At 46.3% G+C, this 21,344-nt stretch overlaps 1 protein-coding gene across 1 annotated transcript in view; it reads right to left on the reverse strand.

The window, feature by feature from the left end:
* Positions 1-20,044, reverse strand: part of plekhh1 (pleckstrin homology domain containing, family H (with MyTH4 domain) member 1) — a 31,664-nt gene extending 11,620 nt beyond the window's left edge. The window contains exons 1-19 of the mRNA XM_031580769.2: positions 19,821-20,044; positions 11,408-11,621; positions 7,314-7,376; positions 6,925-7,074; positions 6,750-6,833; positions 6,397-6,478; positions 6,020-6,178; positions 5,049-5,791; positions 4,718-4,790; positions 4,529-4,620; positions 4,226-4,373; positions 3,426-3,562; positions 3,037-3,147; positions 2,682-2,768; positions 2,178-2,336; positions 1,741-1,821; positions 1,453-1,632; positions 1,092-1,203; positions 39-151 (exon numbers count right to left, since the gene is read on the reverse strand). Coding sequence (XP_031436629.1) covers positions 39-151; positions 1,092-1,203; positions 1,453-1,632; positions 1,741-1,821; positions 2,178-2,336; positions 2,682-2,768; positions 3,037-3,147; positions 3,426-3,562; positions 4,226-4,373; positions 4,529-4,620; positions 4,718-4,790; positions 5,049-5,791; positions 6,020-6,178; positions 6,397-6,478; positions 6,750-6,833; positions 6,925-7,074; positions 7,314-7,376; positions 11,408-11,575 — 2,742 coding nt within the window. The 5' untranslated portion in view covers positions 11,576-11,621; positions 19,821-20,044. The remainder of the gene's footprint in view (positions 1-38; positions 152-1,091; positions 1,204-1,452; positions 1,633-1,740; positions 1,822-2,177; positions 2,337-2,681; positions 2,769-3,036; positions 3,148-3,425; positions 3,563-4,225; positions 4,374-4,528; positions 4,621-4,717; positions 4,791-5,048; positions 5,792-6,019; positions 6,179-6,396; positions 6,479-6,749; positions 6,834-6,924; positions 7,075-7,313; positions 7,377-11,407; positions 11,622-19,820) is intronic.
* Positions 20,045-21,344: the final 1,300 nt, after the last annotated feature.

Below are 21,344 nucleotides of genomic sequence, written 5' to 3' on the forward strand. Positions count from 1 at the left end.
CGTGTGAGTGAAAAGATGGAGGTGACGGGGGAAGTCACCTTAAAGAGTTTGAGGGCTTCTGTCTGCAGGGCTTCCGAGGGCAGGGTGGTGAGGGGGGAGCGGAGGCCATCTTTACTGAAGCACAGCACCTGACGCTTCCACAGCTCTGCGTCTGTGTGAGAGAGGACACACATCACATCCACAAACACACACACACACACACACACACACACACACACATATCACACACATCACACCCACAAACACACGTTAGATATACATCCACATACATAAAATGAGTCTATTTCAAGCCAAACGCTGCTTTCCCTTTGGTGAAGGTATCTCATTTGTCTGGGTTGAGAGCAGAGCACATAGTAGAGCTCATTTCACAGACAAGTAGGGGTGGGAAAAAAAATCGATTCTTCGATTTCTCTCGATTCTCTCTGGAACGATCCTGTCTTGATTCAGAAAAGTTCATAATTAATATATTTTTTTTTTTTACACATCCATTTTTTGTTGAAATGCAAGCTGCATCGATTATTGCATTGTTCATTGAAAGTCATAATTGTGACAAGGAAAAGCTTTTTCTCTAATAAAAAATAGAGAAGGTAATTCATCTGTTGATTTTCTTTAATTATCAAACACAAAGTAGAAAGTGATTTGAGACTCTGAGTAGCAAACTCAAATGTTTTAAAAATCGACATGCATCGATAATCGTTTTATCGGTTTAGAATTGATAATCGATAATCGGTTTAGAATCGATAATCGGTTTAGAATCGAATCGTTGACCTCTGAATCGGAATCGAATCGAATCGAATCGAATCGTGAGGTGCCAAGAGATTCCCACCCCTACAAACAAGGGTCTGATTCGGGCCGACTGTATTAGACATTCAGTGTGTCTGTATCGAGCCACGGCTTGTCCTTTATCTCATCTTTAGGTTTCAAGACAGTTTTCAACTTGTGTCCCACAAAGGCCTGTGATTGGGTGTATCACATTTATGACGTATGTAAAGGTTTCCTATGGTGGTCGTCTGATTCTGTGAGTGAATGGTATTCGGTACAAACTGACAATATTTAGTGAATAAGATAAGAACAGGTTTGGCCTCATTTACCTGCGTCTCCATCCATGTCCAGGAGTTTGCCAATCAGCCTCTCATACTCAGTGCCCACCTTCAAGCTGGCACTGCTGCCCGCAGCAACAGTCAGGTGGTAGAGCCAGGTGTCCTGAGCAGGAAGAAAAGCACATTGTGCCATTAGCATTGTCATGACGAGGAACTGTTGCATAGTGCCCATGTCATCTAGTACAGTTCTTTCTCTTTTTATAATAAAAGGTGCAAGGGATTTGAATGAACACACACTGAATGAACGCTTTGCTAAATGCTGCTGCCTTTATATGTGTTGTGTGGCTGTGTGTGTGACATTTGTGTTTTGTGTGTGCCTCTGCACAGGTGTGTGTGTGTGTGTGTCTCTTACCTTCTCCTGCTTGGTTCCTATCAGCAGGTAGGTGGGGCTCTGATCTTTGGGGTGGACCACTAGCGTGCAGTGGGACGACAGGAAGCCACGCCCCCCGACCTCATAGTCCTCGTCCGAGTCACATGACCTGTCCACCTCCTCCACTCTCGCCTCGCGCAGACGCAGCTGACCCAGAGGGAACTGAGTTCGAACAAACAAACACACACACAAACAAACACAGTTTAAATCACGCACAGTTCACGACCTCTGAACGCAGAATGGCCACATGGTGTTCAGTGTTGACATTACCTTATCGTCCTGGTTGCGGTAGTAATGGAACACCTTCCCAATGAGAGCACACCACACCATCTTAGAGTGGCCATGTTTGACCTGACATTTGAGACAGAACGCATATGGGGGAGAGGGGAGAATGGATAAGGAGAGCAAGAGGAAGACCTTGGATAAGAGCCTTTATTAAGGGCTCTGGAAACCTGCCCAGAGCACTCAAAGGACAGTTGGACCATCTGTCTTACATTGGTACAAAAGCAAGCATGTGTGCGCACACACAGACACAGACACAGACACAGACACAGACACAGACACAGACACAGACACAGACACAGACACAGACACAGACACAGACACAAGCCACAGTCCAAACTCATTTTGCCTCTCTTATAGCAGTTAAAAGGCCTAATAAACACAAAACCTCATTCAGAGGAATTCAGTCTCTTTCTTATTTATACCTTTGTCAGCCAACCACGCACGGTTGGCTTAACTGCGGTCTCCATGGAAACAGGAGTGGTGGCCTGAACCTTGAGCACATTCTGCAGCACCCGGATCCACTCCTCTAGAATGTTGGGGGAGTCGGCTGTCAGGTAGAAGGTCTTCTTGTCCGTGATGAGCTGTTTCCATGAGAAAACACAGGAGTGAATGGACACTCCCAGTCAGTAAGGCCTTTCACTCCAGCTCATTCAGCAATAATAATCTGGATTACATATTCATATTTCAAACAATATTAAAATTGACAAATACTTCTTTATAAGTCGCGCTGTCTGATTTAAAACATCTATCTTCTGATGTCTGGTGTGTGGTCACATCGACAACTCAGTGCATACATTAAAAACACTCAATCGTCACAACTTTAACACCCATAAATGATTCTGACGTGAAACAAAAATATTAGCGTCATAATGATAAATGAGTATGGCGTGTGTGGTCCACGTGTTTGCACAGGTGTCATCCCTCACCTGGAACGTCTGCCCCCCCTCTCCACGGGCGATGCAGCACGAGGCGTTCAGCTCCACGTGTCCCTGGGGCTTCCTGATGACGTCACTCTAAACACACAGATCTTATGAAGTGTACGTTCCGATGTCACATCAGTGTTTCCACTGACATCATTTAAATGTATCCCCTTTTTTAGCCGTAACCCGCGGGGCCAAGATTAACCTCAAATGCATGGAAAATGTATGTCATCACTATAGCTAATTTTTCAACTTTTCAACAGATTTATAGAGGGAGGGACAGAAGCACTATGTAAATACTATGAAACATCTGCTTTTCACATGAGGCCCCTTGGAACATGAAGCAGAGAGCAGAACTGACTGGTGATTTGTAGTAGAGGATCTCTCCATTCCTCAGGGTGAACCAGCGCCGCTTCCAGGCCTTCACCTGGCTGCCCATCTTCAGCAGATAGCCCGACTTCTCCAGCATCTCCTGAGCACACACACCAGCAAGGTTTCAGAGATGTGGGTGTGTGTGTGTGGGAGTGTGTGTGTGTGTGTGTGTGTGTGTGTGTGTGTGTGTGTGTGTGTGTGTGTGTGTGTGGTGTGTGTGTGTGTGTGTAAGTACGTGTTCATGTGTATGTATGCAACTTGCATTCATAATCTGCAATTCAATGGCAGAAACTCTTACATTATCAGACCATTTTTATAGATTTGTTGTGATTGTAATGTTGTGATTTGTTGTGATTGTAAATGTTGTGTGAGTCATACCGGCCCAGTGCTTTCACAGGAGTAGGCGGAGGTGCGCTGCACTTTGTGCTCAGGCTCCAGGTAGTCACTGTCCAGAGAACAGGCATCCGGTGGGATGGCATAGTCACTCTCTGAGCTGATGGAGGACACCGACACCCCTGATTCACACACACACATAGTTATTAGACACAATCCCACACACATACACACACACACACACACACACACACACACACACACATATTCATTAGACACAATCCCACACATATACATATGCACATGCACACACACATATTCATCAGACACAATCCCACAAAGTGGAACAGCATTAAAACCGCCACAGGCCTCCTCGTGGAAACTCAGATGTGTATAATATCATGTCAAGTTTTCCACAGGAGTATCCATGACCCCTGACACAAACTAGAGTAGATATTTTCCACCACCTTTTCACTCAGCCAATGCCTCTGTGAAAAACAGGCTTACAGCGTGACTTTCAGTGCCTGTGCTCCCAGGGACAAAAACCGTGATCTAAGCTTTACTATAATAATTGTCAGATTTTATTCGCACAAACGACACACTGCAACACACACGTGCATATATAGTGGCGACACAGGACACAGGACACTAGCGCCCCTAGCTAGCACCATGGAGTGGTTCTTGGTTGCGTTGCTGGGTGTCCTCACCTGTCTTGGTTTAGACTAACTTAGTAGTGACTTTAGCATATCAAGTACTATTCCCTACCACCTGAGCTACTAGCAGACGTGATGTCTACAGCACATTCACATGCAGGGCTTCCTGTTTAAGTGACTGGGTGACCTCACCTCGCTTGAGGGCGCGGGGGCTGCTGGGAGTGCTGCCCTTGCGGTCGAGCCCCAGCGTGGAGCTCCGCAAGGAGCCCAGGGAGCTGGTGTCGTCTTCAGAGCCCGAGTCGTCCTCCACCAGGGGTGAGCTACTGATCTGTGTGGCTTTCTACAGGAAAGAGTCAGTAACATATCAGATACATAACCGATAAACATAGATAGGAAGTCAAAGGTACAAAAAGAAAGAAATAATACAGAACTTCAAAAGGGTGGGTATGTTCAAGGCACAACGAGATCTCTCTGAGAACATGATGTCATTCTTACCCCTTTAAGGGTGGTGTAGACAGGTACACTAATGTTCTTACACATCAGGTGAGTAAACGGACCAACTGCAGGGTATTGGGACAGGCTGGACGCTGTAAGACACACATACACAACATATGCTATGGCATTCATTCCCACAGGAACAAGACTCAGGTAATGAGCAGTACATGATGAGCATGAATATCCCACCTGCACCCTTAGCACCAGCACTGGCTTCAGACACTCTCATACCGGACTTGGCCACAGCGTAGATACGACTCTCCTGGAAAAGAGACAACCATAAATGCCTAATTTCCATGAACATTAAAGAGAAGTTGTCACATTATTTTATTCTTACTATTTTGCAAAGTATTAATTTGCTATTTGCCATTTAGTATTTAACTCAGGTCTTTGCCTCTGTCTGTCTATTTGTCTGTCTGTTTCCCTCTCCCTCTCTCTCTCTCTCTCTCTCTCTCTCTCTCTCTCTTCTCTCCTCGGTCTCTCTCTCTCTCTCTCTCTCTCTCTCCCTCCTTCCTCTTACCCAGGCAGGGAAGCGGTGTAACGGTGGTGTCGGGGGCTTCACCGCATCTGGATCCAGGCACTCCTTCACCAGCCCGATAGACACTGGTCCTCCAGCGCGGGGCTGCATGGCCTCTGCCTGAGCCCCCTCCTCCACCCCCTCCATGCCGTCGTCGATGTCTGTCTCCTCCACCTGCGGCGGGGCCACTGCGGCCGCCGTGGGCCCCTGGGACAGGCTCCGAGCCAGCAGCGGTACGCCGGCCCCGATGTCGATGCTGACGTTGACCTGGTGGAAGCGCTCCAGGCCCGGCTGCGGCTGGCTCTGGTGCTTCTTCAGCAGCTGGATGCTGTCGCGGGGGCTCAGCGGGGTGCGCACCTTGGGGAGGGTCATGCTGGTGCCCACGGGCAGGGAGAAGGAGGTGCCGACGGCCGTGCGGAGAGGGCCTGCGAGGGCAGCCGCCGGGGCCTCCACGGGCAGCAGCAGCAGGGCGGCCTGCGGGTTCTCGTAGGCGGAGGAGGAGGAAGAGGAGGTGGAGGAGGAGGAGGTGGAAGAGGAGGAGCGGAGGCGCTGCAGGCGGAACTTGCTGTTGAGCTCGTCCGACGAGTGGTCCCGGCTGGGGGGGTCCACCGCAGTGGCGGTGCTGGGAGAGGCGCTGACGACCCCTCTACCTCGGCCCTGAGTGGCACTGTCCGCCATCTTGGATGCAGTCATCTTGTCCACAGGGGATGAGCTGTCGGTCACCTCCAAGGCTTTCTTCTTTGCTTCTACACAACAGCAAGGGGCCACTAACAAAGGTTAGGAATTTGCTTTTGAATTATTAATAAATACAAATCCCTTATGTAATAAAATCCCCAGCTTCAAACATTGCTTCAAACATTGTATTATTCTGCCAAAGTCTATTACAGAGCCTTAAAAGGCCATTTCTTCAGCTCTAAAATCCCAGCGTGCCATTTGTGTTGGCGTGGCTAGGAAAGGAGGTTGTGGTACGGCACCTGTAGCGGAGCCTCCTGAGGGCGTGTGCCTCCAGCCTTCCTCCAGAGCAGGCGGGGTGCCAGGGCAGCTGGGCGGGTAGAGCGGGCTGGAGGGCACCAGGTGGGCATCAAGGCTGGGAGACAAGGGGGCAGTGGGAGAGGAGGGTCCCTCCTGGAGCACTTTACAAAAACAACACAGAGAAATAAATCAGGAGAAAAAGGGCTGGGTCGTGATTCTGAGAGAGAAAGACACACAGTCAGGGAGGGCAGAGAGAGAGAGAGAGAAAGAGAGAGAGAGAGAGAGAGAGAGAGAGAGAGAGAGAGAGAGAGAGAGAGAGTATGCATGGCTTGTCATCTTAGGGCTTTGACCTTAAAGCATGGGTCCATGATCCACTTACATTGCAGTTTGTCCTGGAGGTTGAGGATCTGTTCTGCCTGCTTGAGGTTTGCGAGCTTCAGCTGCTGGTTCTCCATCTCCATCTGCACACATGTGTTATGTAATATGACTCCATTTTGACATTAGTGCAATATTACGTCTCAGGCCTAGTTCCACTAGTAGAAAAACAGCCTAATGCACCTCTGAAAAATGCCCAACGGGAACTCTATTTTTTTGAAGTCAATGATGGAATTCCTCTCCACTGAAAAATATTTAAACTTACAACTTAGAGCAGGAACAAGTAAATATATTTAGTAGCAGCCTGTATGTTCCTATGGAACCAGGCAAAATAAAATGGATTGGGCACAATCTTACCTCTCGTAACTTAAAAGTGACCCAGTCTTTGATTTTGGAGGCTTTTTCTTCAATGATCTTCGCCTCCTGGGCCCGAAGCATATTCTGCAGAAGAACTTAAGTTTAGCGGGCCTTCAGCAGTCCTTATTGAGTAATCTGTCCATCCTTTTTCCTCTCTCCTCTGTTCTCTCCATACCTGCTTCTCCAGCTGTGCCTCCAGCTGCTTGATCACGCCATCTCTGTCCTGCACCAGATTGGTGAGCTCTTGAAGCCTCAGGCACAGGGAGTTCTCTGATTCGCTGGGCTGCACGTTAGCTGATTTCAGTTTCTCTTCCATCAAGCGCACCTAGTAAAAGTAGTAAAAGACTCATTCAGAAACTCTTCACTTGTCCTCTGGTGGTTTACAGAGGCCACTTGAGCTCCTCATGCATTCATTTTATGGATACCCATAGCCACAGCAACAAACTATATTTGTGTGTGTGTGGTGTGTGCGTGGTGCGTGCGTGCGTGCGAGCGTGTGTGCGTGCGTGCGTGCGTGCGTGCGTGCGTAATGTGTGTGTGTGTGTGTGTGCTTGCATAGTGTACCTGTTTCTCTGCAGTCTCTGCTCGCTGGTCGGCCTCTGTCACTCTTATCTCCAGCTCCTGCATCTGTCCAGGACAAAGAGTTTGCAAAGCAGCTCAAAGGGTTCAGTAGCTGAGGTACAAATTTAGCATGATGCCAAATACCTCACTTCACACATATCCCAGACATCTTAGATTTACACATATCCAAGACATCTTAGATTTACACATATCCAAGACATCTTAGCTTTACACATATCCCATATGTCTTAGCTTTACACATATCCCAGACATATTAGCTTTACACATATCCCATATGTCTTAGCTTTACACATATCCCAGACATATTAGCTTTACACATATCCCATATGTCTTAGCTTTACACATATCCCAGACATCTTAGCTTTACACATATCCCAGACATATTAGCTTTACACATATCCCAGACATCTTAGCTTTACACATATCCCAGACATCTTAGCTTTACACATATCCCAGACATCTTAGCTTTACACATATCCCAGACATCTTAGCTTCGGTTCACATTTCCACCCTGTCCTTGGTGCCATTCACAGCCTCATCATGTGGTAAACAACACACACACTGAGAGAATCAGTAGCATGGGGCGTGTATACAGCCTAAGACTCAGAGCAAGCTATCTCCTGTAGGATATCAACACATCCATGTCAGCCAACCTGGAAACGGTGTTTCTTTCAGAACTTGGGTCACGTTATGACAGGTGAGTACAGACAGTAGAGCACTAGGTGAGGTCAGACAGGTGAGAGGAGAAGAGCTACATCAGCAGACACAGGACGACCCCAAGAATGCCAAACATCCAGGAGCTTCTACCAGGCGAGCCAAGGCACTGTCTGTCACACTCCCCTGGCTGTCTGCTCTTATCTGCATCCTTCGGCTATCTGTGTAGACTCACTATCTGGCTTCTCGGGTATCAGCAGTTGGGAAGATTGAGATACCCTACCTGTGTATGTGTGTGTGTGTGTGTGTGTGTTGTGTGTGTGTGTGTGTGTGTGTGTGTTGTGTGTGTGTGAGTGTGTGAGTGTGAGTGTGAGAGAGAGAGAGAGAAGAGAGAGAGAGAGAGAGAGAGAGAGAGAATGAGGAGAAGTATTATCTCTGACCTGGCTGAGTTGGGAGTCACCTGACGCACGCAAAAGAAAAGCAGTCTCACTAGCCTCACTCTCAGCTGCTCTGTTGGAGCAGAAGGCATCCAAATCAGAGGGCCCTCATATGGCCTGGTGTGGGTGAATTTAACATACTAATTGCAGGACCATAGATCTCTCTCTCTCCCTCTCCTCTCTCTCTCCCTTTCAACCTCTTTCTCTCCCTCTCTCTCTCTTCGCTAGGTAAAGAGAGAGAGAGAGAGTTTCCTGTTGGGATTGAAGACAAAAACTACTACAATCACCAATAAAGTATATGTACAATACAATATACGTAACACAATCTAACATCTATATCAAGTGTTTCCTTCTTTTCAAAGCCTTGCTTTGTGCTTAGACCATCCATTCTCTTTACAACTTTTCTCCTCCAGAAATCCAGTGAACTTTTCTCCCCTGGACTTGAATCAGGCCATTAGGCTGAAACGATCTCCAATTATCTGAAATCGCCACTAATCCAGTGCCTTTTTCTACAGCTCTCACGCACCATAACTTTTAATGTTTCTGTCGTGATTACTTTATTAGTCATGCCATTAAACATTTACCTTCATAATAAACAAGACATAGACCAGAAACCGTTCACGCTACGCATGTGTTTTCCAAAACAACAAGAACACTTTGACACATATTCACTGGCAAAAATAACAGGGAGAAAAATGTACAGAAGGCACTGGAAAAGCCTCTCCCTGTCTCACAAATCTTACTGGGGATTGTCGCTGTATGGCAGACATCCACATTTCACACACACACACACACACACACACACACACACACACACACACACACACACACACACACACACGCACACGCAAACACACACACACACACACACACACACACACAAACACACACACAAACACACACACAAACACACACAGAGAGAGACAGACACACACACACACATACACACACACACACAGGCACACACACACAGACACACATACATGCACAAACCAAAGTGGGTCAATGTGTAAAACACTCCTCACTTGGCCTGAAAAAAGAGACTTTCGGAAGAAGTGTGAGGCAATCTTTCCAAGAAGCAATAACCTGAGTGGATGGCTCTCAACTCAGTCTTAGTTCACTCAAACAGTGTGTGTGTGTATGTGTTGTGTGTGTGTGTGTGTGTGTGTGTGTGTGTGTGTGTGTGTGTGAGAGTGTGTGTGTGTGTATGAGAGAGAGAGAGAGAGAGAAGTGGCCTATATCCATGTGTCTGTGTCTGTGTGTCTGTCCGTCAGTGGGTCTGTCTGCCTGACATAAAATGAGATTTTGATGACTGCTGGAGACTCTCTGTTCTACTGTTGTCTGACAGCAGGATAAGTTATTCCCTTCTCAACATTTAACACAGAATACATGATGCATCTTGTGCCATTTCCATTCAAGACTATCTGTTTGTATTCAATCTGTTTGGTAGCTTCATGCATGGAGTGATTCAAAATCAATCCAACAAGCTTACAGACCCATGACTGTACATCAAAACAACAACACTTCAGAGAGATACTAATAATAATATCTTAGAGAAGTTAGAAAAGGATAATATCAACCACTGTACAGCTAATCAAAACCAGGTAAACCGGATGGCAAACTATATCAAGAGTGCTGAGAAACACACAGACGCATACTCTGACGCACACACACAATGCCTCACTGCGGTATATTAACTCCGCCAAAGAGACACACACAGTTTCACACAGGTCAGTGACTTCCCCCTCCGACTCCCTGACCAGGCCTGGTGCCAAGTTTCGACCGTTAACTGTTCTGAATGAATGAGCCACTGAGGGGGAGGAAAAGAAAGGAGAGAGAGAGAGAGAGAGAGAGAGAGAGAGAGAGAAAGTGAGAGAGAGAATGAGAAACAGAAAGAGAGAGAGAGATGGACTGAAAGAAACCAGCGCTTTAGTGAAGTGTGGAATTGTAAAGAGGCCTCTTCATCAGGAGCTGTCTGTTACGGATCAGCTGGTGTAATTGTGATCACAGCAATAACTGTGAAGAATGAGAATTCACTCACCCTAGATTTGCTACAAGTGTAACGACACGTTTTACGAGTCGTTACAACTACAAGAGTCGACGAGGAGAAGAAATATCCTCCCCAAAAAAAGAAAAGGTTTTATGACAATGACTTCACCCCAGACTCATGTTGCAACTTCTCATGCACGGCTATACAGAATCCACTTTCTTCCCGTAACCATGGTTAGCTGTGACACAGTTTCTCTTTGTCAGTGACATGCTGGTAGAAGGGAAAGATATATCATGTGCACTGAAATAATAATAATAATAATAATAATAATAATAATAATAATAACAACAACAACAACAATAATAATAACAATAATTATCATCAAAATGTAATGAGACTGGACTCTCACAGATGAAGAAGTGGGAAGGCAGAGAGGTCATTCAGATGGTCACTTATGAGGCAATACTCAGGAAGAAATAGCCCCCGTTCCTTCACATATGAGGCAATACTCAGGAAGAAAAAGCCCCCGTTCCTTCACATATGAGGCAATACTCAGGAAGAAATAGCCCCAGTTCCTTCATGAGCACAGCTCACAGACAGATGAGAGGGAGAGTCATTCAAGCATATGTTCTGGATTAAGGGGCCAAATACGGTTTCTATTGACAGGAGAGCAAGGTTTTATCCCCTTCAATGTTCTTTTTCATAGACTTCCTCTTCCTCTTGCCTTTTTATACATTCACACGTACATTTACATATCAAACAGAAATTGCGTTAGGCTGGAATCAAAGCCACCACAGATGCAAGCCAGTTCTTAGCTACAGGTCAAGAACGAATACCCCTGGACTTCTCAACTGCCCCAATTACCCCACACACCTTTCCCAGTGCCTACTATTTTCTTCTCCCTCAGTCTCTCATCACTACATCTATTAGTGTTATGGAAACTCTGGGATAAAAGACCAGCACACTTGACTAGTCCTCCCTGATCTTGTCCTCACCTTTTCGGCGAGAAGTTCGCGAATTTTCCCCGCCTGGAGCCGGAACCTCAGCAGCTGCATCTCCAGGGTGATGCATCTCTTCTGCCAGTCCACGTTTCCGCCGGCGGTGGAGGTAGTGGCGGCCGCCCCCGCGGCTCCCGTCGCTCCGGTGTCCAGGACGTCAGCCATTAGGGATCAACTCCTCCTGCACTCCCGCGTTCTCTCCCAGGAGCACCTGCCAAAGGAACGGATCAACTTTAATTCTGTTGGACAGCCCACTAATGACACTGTCACGGAGATATTTCATGAGATCATCTGAGCCTAGGACCACATCAAACAACGCCAACTGAGACGCCGTTCCTGTTGAACAACTGAACCACTGAACAACTACATCCAAAGGTTCCACACAGGACACATCTTTCATTAGCATGGTCCAAGACTGAAACGTATGAGGTGTTGCTATGGTGCCTAAGTGTCATACTGGCAAACCAGTTATGGGCATGCATACCTAACTACCGAGCCATGAAAATGAACTCAGGAAACACAGCTTGCTGCCATTCTCGCTATGCTTGGTACCGTGGTACTTTTTCCTGCTTCCATGTCCAAGATCATACCAAGATCCTGCTCAAGATCACCATCTCTCCACGATGGTCTACATCAGCTTTGCACTGCCTCAACGCAGAATCAGTCCACAAATGCATACACACACACACACTACCACAAACCATATCCCAGTAATGACAAACTCACCAACAAAATGACTGTAACTTTCTCATTCAAAATAAACCCAAGCTTATATGGCACAATCGCAAGAGTCAAAATCAGACGCACCTCCTCCACCACAAACCTCAAGAAAGAGCAGCTCTAACTCATCACTAAAAGACCCACTGATTCCCAAAAAGCCAAGGAGGGAGGCAGAAGGGGGACAAACAGAGCTGAACAGCCACTGCCTTCTTCTCTGCACTGTCCCACCTTCTCTCTCCCAAGAGGAGCTAACTTCTGCTGGGTCACCTAGGAAATGAGAGCACGGCAACACATGGCAGAAATGCATACAATGAGGTCATCGATGATGACAAAAAGGCCTTTGAAATCCAGTCAACCCCCTGCCTCTCCCTTTCTCCTTTCTCTCTCTTTCTCCCGCACTCTCTCGCTCACACACACAGAGAAACACAGAGAGAGAGAGAGAGAGAAGAGAGAGAAAGAGAGATACACACACAGGAACACACATGCACACCTACACACACACACACACACACAGACCCAATGGTGTCCCCATAACTCATTATTAAATATTACACTGAGCCCAGCAAATGATATTATCCACCTATCCCTCCGAGCCTAACCGCACAACCCCCCATCCACCCCTGCTGACTCCCCCCAGCCTCCCCCCTTCCCCACCGCCAAAATATCCCCATCCAAGCAATCCCTTCTTAATCACAGGCCAGCAGAGGAAAGGGATACAGGGCCGGCACAATGGAGTCTTTCTGCATGACGGCCCCTTTACGGACACCAGAGAGCCGGAGGGGGGGAGGTGGCGCAAAGAATGTGTGAGAGCCTGAATGGAGAGTTGGATATGAGAAACCCAAGAGAGAGAGAGAGAGACAGAGACAGAGGGGAGTGGAATGGGGGGTGGGTGGAGGAGGTTATTCTACCTGAGAAGGGGAACTGAGTGGCAGCCATTTTGACACTCACAAAGAGTTGCCGGATCCCCGTGGTGGAGGCAATCCATCAAAGCCAACCCCAAGAGTTGGCTTCACTGCGAAGCTCCAGTTTTGGGAGTTATGAGAAAGCCACAAAGGCAGGGGACAACACCAAACATTAAAGGCAGGGGACAACACCAGACATTAAAGGCAAATGGGGCAGACTGTAAAAGCCTAGCTACTGTATAAGTGACCAGATATCTTTTTTTCAACACTCACGAGAGGCTTAACGAATAGTGCTAATTTAGCCACTGTGATGACTTTAGCAGGAGCTACCAAAGCCGAAGACAGAGAGAGCGAGAGCGAGAGAGAGAGAGAGAGAGAGGGGAAGAGAGAGAGAGAGAGAGAGAGAGGCTCCCAATACAACAGCAGATGATCACAGTGTAGAAAAGCCAGTGCTACGCTGCTCTCTACAATTACTTCAGTCCATAACTACAGGCCTGAGGACAAATTACAGCAGCGGGACACAAAAGGGATTCCTTCCATGTTGAAGAAGAAGAGATAGAGGGAAGAAGAAAGAGAGGGAAGGAGAGAGAGAGAAAGAGAGAGAAAAAGAAAGAGAGAGAGAGAGAGAAAGAGTGAGAGAGAGAGAGAGAGAGAGAGAGAGAGGCCTGAGGTTTGAGGTTTTGAGGACTCAGACTCGGGGGAGGATGGAGGCAGAGAGGCTCAGACACACAATCAGCGAGGCCAGCCAGTCAAGTGCGCTGCCCCGTGGACACACTCACAGGCCAGTGGGTGACACTTATCACAACAATGCTTCAATCCTACATGAAAGCAACACGTGTGATGAATCACTGCACCAATAGAGTGCCTTTCAATCTGTCACTGCTCATTAGAGACCATTAGCATGGTTAGCATTAGCAGTCTATCAGTTTCAGCCAAGCCCATTCTGCTAACTTCAGCATATTTCCTATGAACCAAGAAGATTGAATATAATAACATCTATTGTTTAGTCTATTTTCACTTTCCTCTGAGAGTCTGAAGCATTATTTTCCCTTTGTTCTGTTTATTCAGAACTTCAATGCTTACATTGTCAGTATGCATATACGGGTACATACTGTGTAGACAAAATGTACATACCGTATCACAATATATCAGCATATGTACATACATACATATATATGAATACACAGGCTATATCAAGACATTGTTGGATGCTTTTTGTAATGACTGGAGAGCAGTACGCCATGATGGCTACTGTGAGCTTTTATGGAGATCAGCTAGGCCGATATCGTCACTGCAAGATGTCCTGTTATTATACATGTGTTATAAGACAATACTAATAGCCTCGCAACGGGTTAGGACTGCATGGCTTCATCAACATGCTGAAGTGTAAACAAACAAACCAAACATGAATCAATCAATCCAACAAGCAACCAATACAGAAACATCATCCACTGATTTACATTCAGTTAATTATTTAGTGCAGCTCCGCTTGACATCTCATGTGCTGTAGCCTGTAATCTTCCTCTGCCTGTAATCTTCCTCTTCCTCTGCGCAACACGGGTTTGTAGGTCATGATGGCTGTAGATCCAGTGCTGCTACAACACCCCCCGAAACATCTTTGTGGAAAGCGAACATCCCCAAGCATGGAATGAATTTTGAGATGCTGACAGAAATATGGCTGTTTTCCTTTCTCAGCTATGCGGCCTGAGCTAACACTGTTCAACGCCTGTTATGCGTGCTAACCCAACCCAAAGTTCCCTTCGCACACAACGGCTAGATGTCAGCGCCGCATTAGACAAGCTTAAACCCTTTTCGGCACAGTGACGCTAATTTACCCTGAGCGTGTGAACGCGTGACACCCCCACCACCACAAGCCTGTTTAACACAGAGGTGAGGAGAGCGGAGGTGGACCACCAGGACCACCCATCTCCAAACAAAGAGAGAGAGAGAGAGAGAGTGAGAGAGAGAGAGAGACATAAGGCCCTCAGAGAGAGAGAGAGAGACATTAGGCCCTCAGAGAGAGAAAGAGAGAGAGACATAAGGCCCTCAAAGAGAGAGAGAGAGGGAGAGAGAGAGAGACATAAGGCCCTCAGAGAGAGAGAGAGAGAGAGAGACATTAGGCCCTCAGAGAGAGAGAGAGAGAGAGACATAAGGCCCTCAGAGAGAGAGAGAGAGACATTAGGCCCTCAGAGAGAGAGAGAGACATAAGGCCCTCAGAGAGAGAGAGAGAGATAGAGAGAGATAGAGAGAGACATAAGGCAGGCAGGGACAACCAGCTGGCGAAGAAGTGCAGCAAACGAGAAGAAAAGAGACGCAAAGGGAGAGCAAAGTGGAGACTTCCTCAAATCTGTGCCTCAGACAGATGAGCCGCAAAGCACCCTGGGAGCCCAGACCGCTCTCTCTCTCCCTCCCTCAGGTACAACTGTGTGTGGCCCCTGCCCTTATCTGGCTACGTGCCAAACAATGCCCTTAAGCGCTGCTCAGTCTGTGTGACGGGGGTGAAGTCAACTATCGTGGAATGCACAAGGAAGCGATAAGGATTATGGGATACCGTGGGATATACCCCAAACTTGTGACAAAAGCTCCTGAGCTTACTGAATGCAATTAATAGGAGGTGTTTTGTTAACACATTCGCATTAACCTACATAAGCTGTAGAATATTCATGCTGAAGTCTGTAATACTGAGAGTGGATATCCTCTGCAGCACACATGAAGGGATGAACTGATGCTGCTTCTCCTGTGACTTTGCATTCTTATAGGAATGATCAGAGACACCAGACAAATATCAAGCAATGATAACTTTCTGAAGGGCTTGAAAATATCTAAACTATAAGTCTAAAGCTGATCCGCTACAGCCAGCATCAGCCACAAAAAAACTCCCATCCATGGCTTATTATTGCTCTGCTAAATATAAAGACAGAAAACACCTTTCCTTAAGATTACTGGCTGCAGGGCCAACTACAGAATGAGACCTCGTGATCCATGGGCATTCTGTGCAGGTTGTACATGATTTAAGCCTGACTTGTTGAAGTAGGGAGATTTTTATGACTTTATGTCTTTGTCCTTAATTAAGTCATTGTCTTTGTCCAAGTTTGCCTGTATCAGTTTTAGAAAGACAGTCACAATGGATTACTCACTATGCTTTACAAGATGCCTTTGTGCCTTATTTCATCGTATATGGTTTGCCTTTATAACTGACTGGCTAGATGTGCTACGTTATCACGTCGTCTTTCTCACTGTGCATTATCTTCTCTCAACTCCTTATAATTTCCCACTTAAATGTTTGACCCAAGTCTATACATCCATGTGATGAGAGTATTTTAAGCTTTATATATACTATTGAGGTCTCAAATCCCTAAATTGACTGCCTGTAACATTATACCAGCATAAGGCATACATTTAACGTAAACATAAGTCGAAATGTGAACCTGTGCGGAAGATTAAGAAGGCCCTTTGAAAAACAAACTGCAAGGCTATACTTACTGAAATGTAATCTTCCGTAAACATGCACCCACATACCTTGAAAGACTGTTTGACAATCGAGGGTTAGAAATAGTATCTGGACGAAGGTGTATTATAAACGGAGTCAGATTTACACGCACTAGGAGAAAACATCCATTTCCCTACACAGAACTAAAAAAACATCTCGTATCACGCCATCCATGATATCATCGACCATAGATCTAATAACCAACATTTTGTCTCTGTGTGACCTCACCCTAGGACTGCCATTGTTATGTAGCAGTCATATTGCAATATGGCGGTGTTTTGTTCAAATGTGAAGTCTGTGAGTGCTTCGGAAATGATGTAGAGGCTCTCTGTGTCCAGTTGGCGCCCCTCTGCTGATGATCCAGCAGATGTGGAAACTATCTGCTGCTGACGAGGCCCTTTGCTCCAGGCCTCCCCCATAGGAGCCGGGAGTCCAAACTGTCCCTGATCCTATAGTCAAGCTGCATCTCCTCACACACACACACACACACACACAGACACACACACACACACACACACAGAGGAAAGCCCAAAGCTGTGATCACACGAACAACTGGTGAGCATGCACATTGCTGAGCACATATGGCTGAGAAGACACACACACACACACACACACAACACACAGAATGTCCCCACCAAGCACACAGCTGTGATGATGTAAGCAATTGGTCTGTTTAATGAGATCACCCCCAAACACTTCCCAGTCCCTACTGTTGTTTTTCAGGACTGTCTCTGTCCAGATCCAACAGACCCTTCTCAGCCCAATAACTCAGGGTTACCATATGTGGATCTGGGTCAGTGTGTGTGTGTGTGTGTGTGTGTGTGTGTGTGTGGGATAGAGAGAGAGAGAGCGAGAGAGAGAGAGAGAAAGAGAGAGAGACAAAGAGAGTATGTGTGTGTGTGTGTTGATGCAGGTTAGATCATGCCAAGTTGGGAAGATCTGACAATGTGCTTAAGTGTGTGTGTGTGTGTGTGTGTGTGTGTGTGTGTGTGTGTGTGTGTGTGTGTGTGTGTGTGTGTGTGTGTGTCTGTGTGTGTGTTTGTGTGTGTGTGTATGTGTGTGTGTGTGTGTGTGTGTTTCTTGTGGGGGAAAAGACAGGAACACCATTAGCCTTTAACTCCACCACTCCACACCAGCAGCAATTAACAACCACACAAAACAACAGCTAAACACCAGACCTCGTCGGCTGTTCTCAGAATAGAATGAGCTACCGCATCACAAGAACACAAAAAAGGGCCAGGGACAACTCTGAGATGGCACTCTCCAGCACCCACCAGCCAAGATCACTGAGAGAGAATAGTTAATGTACACATATGTATGAATAAATATATATACTGACTGAATGAGGAAAAAAGTAGCTGCACAGTGAAATATGCACAGCTCATTTTCTCTGCTGCTTGACCTGTGACCCTCGACGAGACGGCTGCTGCAACCTGATCCACAGGCAGGGAAATCCCAACTGAGTGGATGTGTGTGTGTGTGTGTGTGTGTATGATTGACTGTGTGCGTGTCTGTGTGTGTGTGATTGTCTCTGTGTGTGTGTGTGTGTGTGTGTGTGTGTGTGTGTGTGTGTGTGTGTGTGTGTGTGTGTGTATGATTGTCTGTGTGTGTGTGTGTGTGTTTGTGTTCCTCTCGAGTACCCTGTCACATAACTTGCTAACGGAAATGAAGGTCTCTACCAAACAGTGACCCGAGCACATCTAGCAGCTCTGAGAGTGGGCCCGTGCACAACACAGCTCTATTTGGGCCGCTGGTAGCATATTGACCCTGTGTGGAGGTAATGACAGCTCTATAACAGCTGCGCTTTATGGGCACCATGTGTAGAGGAGGAGTGTTTGTTGCTGGGGGAGAGTGGGCAGAGCCAGCTGGACCCATTCTCCCCGCGTACTCCTCCTAATCTCTCCTTCACCCCCCTCGTTTTTTACTGCGCCCCATCTCTCTCCCTCATCTCCTGTCCTCCTCCTCGTCACTCCTCAGATACCTCCTCTCTCTGCTGTGTTTCTCTCCTTTCCCACCGCGATCTGCCTCGTCTACCTGTGTTTCCTACAGCCCTTTAATCCTGCCCCTCTAGCTTCTCTCTCTCCCTCTCTCTCTCTCTCTACCTTCTCTCTCTCCCTCCATCTCTCCTCGCCTCCTGTCTTTACCTTGTGTCTCCAGGCCGTCGGCCAGTGTGTATAATGACAGGCTTGTGTGGCCGTGCTCACATGCATTATCAGTGGGCCATAAATATAGCCCTGGACATTCCTCTGCACTGAGGTGTAAACATCTCAGGCAAGGGTTGCCACACACACACGCACGCACACACACACACACACACACACACACACACACACGCAGGCACACACACACACGCACGCACACATACTTAACAGACTCCTCACACTGGAAGTAGGATGACCAAATGTGTGTCACTGAGGTTTTGCTTCCCCACATTCAATATAGAAATGCTTGAGCACGAGCACCAACAATAAATATATATATGACACACATTTGGTCATATATATATATACACACACACTATATTCTATACAGGATGCACACACAGGGTCTGTCTACTTCGCAGCAAAAAAAGATGCACAAATATCTAGCACATACTAACAGATAATCGTGCAGACAAAACCACTACTGCAGCTGAATAATATCACAAACCAACGGGCCACAGCAGGTGACCTCCACGGTGAAAATAACTACATTTCAACAGGGTTTATTAACCACATACAATGTTAACATTGGTTAAATTTACAAGAGCCTACTGTGAAAACTAATGAGATAACCACATTTAAGTTGTGTCAGACATTTCAGGCATCTCTCACCTCAGGAAGAACTGACCTCAGATCAGCCAAAACATTAGCATTAACATTCACCACGATGAGAACGGCACTATAACATCTTTGATGCACTGCAAACCTCTTTTGAAAAGCCCTGTGGTCACTCTACTGAATGTAGGTTACAAACGGCATCCCAGAATGTCCTCGTGCAATACTGCTGCACCCAGACTTTGCTTCTGAAAAATGTTGTCCAAAAATGGTCAAAGCGCACAGGTGTGCCGCCAGACACACAAGACTAGCAGCTGAAACTCCTGACTACAGCAACTTGAATCGCTCACGACTCAGCGAAGCGAAAACCTGTTCGATCTTCTTTCACCGTTGCACGGGATTTGTGGGTGGTTGTACTGGGACCCGAAACAGAAGCAGTAATGAACTCCACTTTAAACACTTACACAGTTTTCGTAGATTTTGCCTTTTAATCGAGCATGCATTATGCGCTATAGATTTGCTTTAAAAAAAGATTCGTTTACCTTGTGACTCCTCTTTCTGGTGTGCGAACGTAAACTCGTCTGAACTTCTCCCGGCAAATCACATCACGACTACACCGTGCCAGGCTTTCTTATTTCCCCTTAAAGCATTTATTGAGTAGCCCCTCATTTTCTCTTAGTCTGTCCTGTAGATTCTTCCCTCCCGAATCTCAAAGGACGATGCCGCACGTCCTCATTCAGACAGGTCATCTCTTATTTCTTTAAAGAGCCAAGCGGAGGATCAAATTACAATGACGTGTTGGGCAAAGTTTTCTGACTGCCGGCATTCTGCTCATCTCCGCATGCCTGCGCTCATACAAACTTTCGTAGATGCCAAAGACTACCTCGAACGGTCCGTTTATGATTAATACACAACTGACTTAGTGGGGATATGGTTAATATTTGTAACTTGCAAAGTGTGCAACCTCATTGGGGAGCAAGTTGCGCATACAATCATAACCAGATATGTGGCATTTCATTTTCAAATAGAAAGTCCATATCCATTTGTGCAATCAATTATGTTTGAACACTAGATTATAAACACAAGTTTACTCAAATCAGACTTTATTTCACTAGTCGATTGACCATGCCTCTTTTATACTAGCAGCAGTAAAAAGGCATGCAGGAACATTTTCACGTTGTTAAAAGCCAATAAAAGTTTAGGAGCTAGAGAATGTGAGATAACAATTAGGAGACTGTGAAAACCTTGGACACAGACCGAGTGTCATTAATCTAATGGCCATTTCCCCAATTACCTCTGTAAACTTCGGTTGCATTTGTTACGAGTTAACCTTTAAAAGTAGCTTGTTGTAGTGAATCGTGATCAGGTTTCGTGTAAGCCTACATAAATGTCCCCAAGCTGGATGTGTGTGATTTCAGAGTACAAAACAAATGTCGATCCTGCTGTATATGGGCATATTCTAATTAACACACCTTTTAAACGCATGGTTTTTGATAGAAACGCATGGTTTCTATCTTTCGCCTTTAGCCCCTTCTCCGTAGATCCCCTCTTGGATGTTTACAGTGACTTCAGTGACTTTTTAACAGGCTCGGCTCTTGCTGTAAAAAGCCAGCGGGGATGAGGTCAGCGCAGCCACACCCGTGCGTAGCGGCCTGGCGTCGCCTGCGGGCCGTCCACACTCGCCCTCCCTCTGCGGACAGATCCAGAGGAGAGATACACGAACAACATGCAGGGCTTGGGTTACAAATGACAGAGCGGTCATCTCTGCTAAGCTTTCAGTTTCTTCTGCCTGGACGCAGCTGAGCATTCATAATATAAATTACTATGAGAGTAATTATATGGAGGACCATTGACCAATGTGAAAACATAAAGATGCTAGTCTACACCACTAGCTCCAACTCAGTACAAACATTTCTTCTGAAGATGGTTTTATGCAAACTGACTTGTGAAGTATCTGAATGATATTAAAAACCATTATGTAAGCTAATAGTTAAACCTGGAAGTTTTTCAAAGTGAGCCAAACTTTGCATTACTGAGTTGGACAATACAAAATAGCATAATGATGA

This window comes from Clupea harengus, chromosome 14 (genome assembly GCF_900700415.2).
Source record: "Clupea harengus chromosome 14, Ch_v2.0.2, whole genome shotgun sequence".
Taxonomy (NCBI): Eukaryota; Metazoa; Chordata; class Actinopteri; order Clupeiformes; family Clupeidae; genus Clupea; species Clupea harengus.